Source organism: Notechis scutatus, chromosome 5 (assembly GCF_049901735.1).
Source record: "Notechis scutatus isolate UNSWTSFEM ecotype Mainland chromosome 5, rNotScu1.2, whole genome shotgun sequence".
NCBI classification, from domain to species: domain Eukaryota; kingdom Metazoa; phylum Chordata; class Lepidosauria; order Squamata; family Elapidae; genus Notechis; species Notechis scutatus.
This window is the reverse complement of record NC_142013.1, coordinates 99,534,423-99,539,172: the sequence shown is the minus strand read 5'-3', so window position 1 is coordinate 99,539,172 and position 4,750 is coordinate 99,534,423. Positions and strand designations below refer to the sequence as shown.

The window sequence follows — 4,750 nt, the reverse complement described above, 5'->3', positions numbered from 1 at the left end:
GGTGGGGGGGGGCATTAAAATGAATGACCCAAGGCTTGAAAACATTTTCACTTTAATACTGAAAAAATATGCCATTATAAAATCCTTGAATAGAATTAGTAAGTCTTGCTTGCTTCTTTTTTTTTTTAACTTCAGCTCATATTTTTTCTCCAGATAGTATTATATATATATATATATATTTATATATATTTTTTCAGAGTCTGATTTACAAGAGAACAAAAACCTTCTTTCATTCATCTCCTCAGCTTAAGCATTCAAGTGGCATTCACTACTCATGCTTAACTGCTCCAGGCTTTTGGTTTTGTTTGGTTTTGTTTGGTTCTGTTTTTTTTTAAATTTAAAAAAAAACAACCAAAGCCAAAACAAGACAAAATCCAAGGAATGGATTTTTTTAAAAAAAACATATTGATCAACAGAGGGGAAAAAAAAAAAAACCAAGGATACTTGCTTTACATTCAGAAGGAAAGGGATTCTGGAGATGTCAGTTTCCAAAAGAAGCTGGAAAATAACCAGAAGCAAATTCATCCCCTCCTCCCTCCCCAAAGAGAAGAGGAAAAAAAATTCCCCATGAAAGTAAATTCCTCCCCCCACCATCCCAAAATGCAAAACCTAAACCCAGGAGAGTTTAAACCATGCAAACATGTCTTAAATAAAACCTTTACATTTTTCCTTGCTTTTTGTTTTTCTTTTTCTTTTCACAGTAAATAGATGATCTCTACCACCTAGCAATCACACAAAAATAATGGCGAAATGGCACCTTTTTTTTTTATTCTTATTATACCGTATCTGTATATAGAAAGTTTTGATATGATGGAACTTATCAGGGAAGAGGGAGGGACGAGGTGAACTGGACGCTGCTTCCTTTTTGGGGCCGAAGCATCCCTGGGTGGTTTTGTATCCATGCGAACCATGCAGCAACTTGGATTGGTTTGTTCTAGATCAGAGTTATTTATTTACAATTACATTCATGCCTTCGTGCAACTGGACTCTCCTGCCTTATTCACAATGGGGGAGGAATGGCACAAGCAAGAGCTTCTGCTTCCCCATCACACATAAAGGGCCAATAAATCCACAATCGGTTAGGAATCCACCTGCAGGAGAGTGTATTCACACCCTTTATCTTGCTGCAATAGGAAGCTAATCTTGGGCCTTTCGATTGGATCTTTTATTTCTTTCCCACTGGTTATACAGTGTAGAGTTTTACACAACCTCAGGTTGAGGCTAGGCAAATCATAATAATTAAGAAAAAATGAAAATAATAATAATAATAAAAAGGCAGGCCTCCACTCAACGTGCTGGCCCAGGTTTGGTGAGCAAGTAGGTGTTTTTCACCAGAAGGTAGCTTTAAGTGGGCTACGCCCCATTCCCTTCCTGTGGTCCAATTCACATCAGCGGACAAGACAGGGCGATGCACAGATCGGGAAAAGAAAGCTCTGAACCATCGAAGGGAAGTTGAGGTTGCTAGCTGCTGAAGTTGAACTGATTGCCCATACACGATGTTACATGTTTTATTTTTTATTTTTTTTAAACTTTAAATCTTGTCGTCTCAGTCTGATAGGGAGTGAGAGCCGCAGTCATACACTCTATGGGCTCCGTCTGTACTGTAAGGTCCATTGTGCCAGTAAGAGGAGTCACACACTGTCTGTAAAGAGTTGATCTCCGAGGCAGAAGAGTTGGCATCCCTCCTTTTGGAGCGCTTCCGGTTTCTCAGGATGAAGACAAGCATGCCAACCACGGTGAAGGCAGAGGTGACAAACACCAACAAAAGGCCAGGCACCAGCACTGAGATGGAGACCCTACTAGTCTCCAAGTAGGAATTAGAGTGAGTCCCAGTCTCTGCCAGGCCGGTGCTATTCTTATGGGTGGAAGTCAAAGTGGGCATGACTTTGAGTTGAGGGCAAATGGCCTCATTGGAGAGAGATTCAAAGTCCTCCTTAAAGAACTCTTCTGGAGTCTCACACCTTAAGTCACTCATCATCACCTTTGGCCTCAGCATCTCGACCCACTGTTTGAAAGGGACAATTGGACATTTGCAGTCCCATGGGTTGTCATGCAGATCTATTTGGGTAATGGAGGTGAGCTGATCCAGCACTCCTGCCACCGGCAGATAAAGGAAGTAATTGTTGTGGATGCTGAGCTTAGACAGAGAGACTCCAGCAAAAACATCAACTGGGAGGGACCTCAGAAGGTTGTTATTCAAAATTAGTACTCTCAGCTTAGGCATGGCATTAAAGGTCCCTGGCTGGATGAGTTGGATGACGTTAAATTCCATATTTAGGTACTCTAGGTTTTGCAAACCATTGAACTTCTCTCGAGACAGTATGTCTAAATAATTATTGTCCATGTAGAGCCACACCAGCTCCAGCAGGTTTTTGAAAGTATTGTTGTCCATAGTGGCAATGTTGTTGTTGCCCAAGTCCAATAGGTTGAGTTTCTGATAATCCACAAAATGGGACTTGCGAATGGTGTGAATCTTGTTGCCCCTCAGGAAGAGTTCATGGACATTGGATGGCTTAGGCTTCAGGTCCACCAGGCTGCTGATGTTGCCGTCATTGCAGTTTACCTTGAACCCTCCAGGAATCTGGTGGCAAGTGCAGGTGGCAGGGCAGGGGGTGTTACTGGAAGACTTGCCTTTCATGGTATGGATTGAGCTGGCCACTGTTGGTCTGGATTTGATTTGCCAATTGACTGGGATCTTGGTACCACCATGAGGGGCAGAACCTGCCGTGGCAGAATCTTCCTTGCCATGGATCTTAAAAGGAGTGGGAATGGGGCCAGGGTCACAAGTCTCCTCTTCTGCAGGGGGAGCTGCCAGGCTGGAATCTACCCGAGTTTTCCTGCACAACTCCTGTTCAGTTGTCTCGTTTAAATCCTTCCCTTGCAAACGTGTGGGAGCTTCACAGATCACCCGGCCGATCAAAGCATTCTTGGGGATGTTCTCCAGCCATTCTTTCAAGGAGAATAGATCACAGGTACAGTCCCAAGGGTTGTCCTCCAGCAGGATCTCAGCAATGCCTGGGATCTGTTCCAAAACATCCTCGTAAGGCAAGGTTTTCAGGCGGTTACCTCGTAGATCCAAATGGGTAATCGGCACATACTGGAACACGTTGGCAGGTAAGATGCTGATCAGATTGTCATTTAAAATCAGCACCTCCAGCTTGTTTAAGTCCCGGAAGGCTCCTTGGTCAATATCCCTCAATAAATTAAAATCAGCCTGGAGATATTCCAGATCGTCCAGCCCCAAGAAAGTCTGCTTGCGAAAAGATTTCAGCTTGTTGTTGTTGATGTGCAACCTCTTCACCAACTGCAGCCCCAGGAAAGCTCCCGGCACAATTTCGTGCAAGCCGTTGTTTTCCATGTGCAAGCTGACTGCATTGTAAAAGTTGGCGAACTCATTGGGGAAAAGGCGCGTGAGGGAATTGCCGTGCAGGAACAAATGGTAGAACTGGGAAGTGGGGGCCGAGAAACGTTGCAGGCTGGTGAAGCCCTTCTTCTCGCAGTCGACGTGCAAGTCGCCTTCGATCTCGGGGCACGAGCAGATCTTCTCTTTGCAAACGTCCCCCGTTACATTCCCGGCAGCCAAACAAAGAGACGTCTCCAGCAAGAGAATCCAAAGCAGCATTTTTACACCCAGCGAGTCATTCCCGAGGCTGAAACACACAGAGGAAAACTACAAGGCAAAAAAAAAAAAAAAAAGGTGGGGGAGGGGAAACTTCTTCTCAAGCTGGAGCACAGTCAAGTTCCTTTCCAAGCACGGAATGTCCGAACCATCGTCAAAAATGAGGGGGGAGGAGAGGTTTGGTGGGGGGAATCAAAAAGGAAAAATAGAAAATTAAAAAAAACAAAAACCCACAGTTGTCTTGGCTCAAGAGGAATGCAGTAAGGGGGGAGAGGTTGAGAGGCTCGGGCTTCCTCTGTCTCTCTCTCTCTCACACACACTCTCTCTTTTAGCTCTCTGTCCCCCCGCAAACACTGCAACAGCCCGGACTCCAGTCAGCGATCATATCCACAAAGTCTCCAGATACACACGGGGAGAAGCAGGAAGAAGAAAAAAGAAGAAGAAGGAGAAAAGTTGGATCCCCCTCCCGCTTCATCAACTCCCCTTCGGTGGCTTCCCCCTCCTTCCTCCTCTCCCCACCCACCCCAAAAAGCAAAGCCGATCTCCGTCTGTCTCGGCTTAAGGGACGATCTCGCTAGGAATCGGCGGGAGAGGCCGCTGCATCTGCAGGAGGGCGGCAGGGCTGGAGGGACGGAGGTGGGAGAAGATCGCTTGCCGGGCGCATGGCTTGGCTTCGGACTGACCTTGCCTCTCTCTCTCTCTCTCTCTCTCTCTCTTTCTCGCTCTCTGGCGCGCGCAAAGCCGGCCTTCGGTGCTGCCGCCGCCGCCGCCGCTGTGGTCAACGCCGGGTGGCCGGAAGAAGCCCTTTGGGTGCTGTCCAGTTCTCCTTGGTGCTGAAATCACGCCCCAGCCTCCCGGCGGGCTGCCGAACCAATGGCGCTGCAAAAATTCTGCAGATCGCTGCGGTTTTGCTTCTGTCCGCCGCTTTTCCTCCCTTTGCGTTCGCTCTCTCTCTCTCTCTCTCTTTCTCTCTTTCCCCCTCCCCGCCGCTTCTCGCCTCTCTCTCTCTCTCTCTCTCTTTCTCTCTCTACTGTCTTTCCGTCATTGCTGCTCTCGTCCCCTTTCGTTTGGTTATTTACTCACTCGCTCACTCCTTCACGCTTCGAAGGCAGGAGTTGTTAAGGAGGTTGT

General features: G+C 46.8%; 1 protein-coding gene across 1 annotated transcript; it reads right to left on the bottom strand.

Moving 5' to 3' along the window:
• Positions 1 to 674: 674 nt before the first annotated feature.
• SLITRK1 (SLIT and NTRK like family member 1) lies at positions 675 to 4,095 on the bottom strand. Its single transcript, XM_026683885.2, has one exon. It carries the CDS (start codon positions 3,620 to 3,622, stop codon positions 1,547 to 1,549), a length of 2,076 nt encoding a protein of 691 aa, XP_026539670.1. The 5' UTR covers positions 3,623 to 4,095; the 3' UTR covers positions 675 to 1,546.
• Between the last annotated feature and the right edge of the window lie 655 nt (positions 4,096 to 4,750).

Bases quoted from the DNA above. Each gene is read 5' to 3' on its own strand.
- SLITRK1 (XM_026683885.2), bottom strand. From the start codon at position 3,622: ATGCTGCTTTGGATTCTCTTGCTGGAGACGTCTCTTTGTTTGGCTGCC.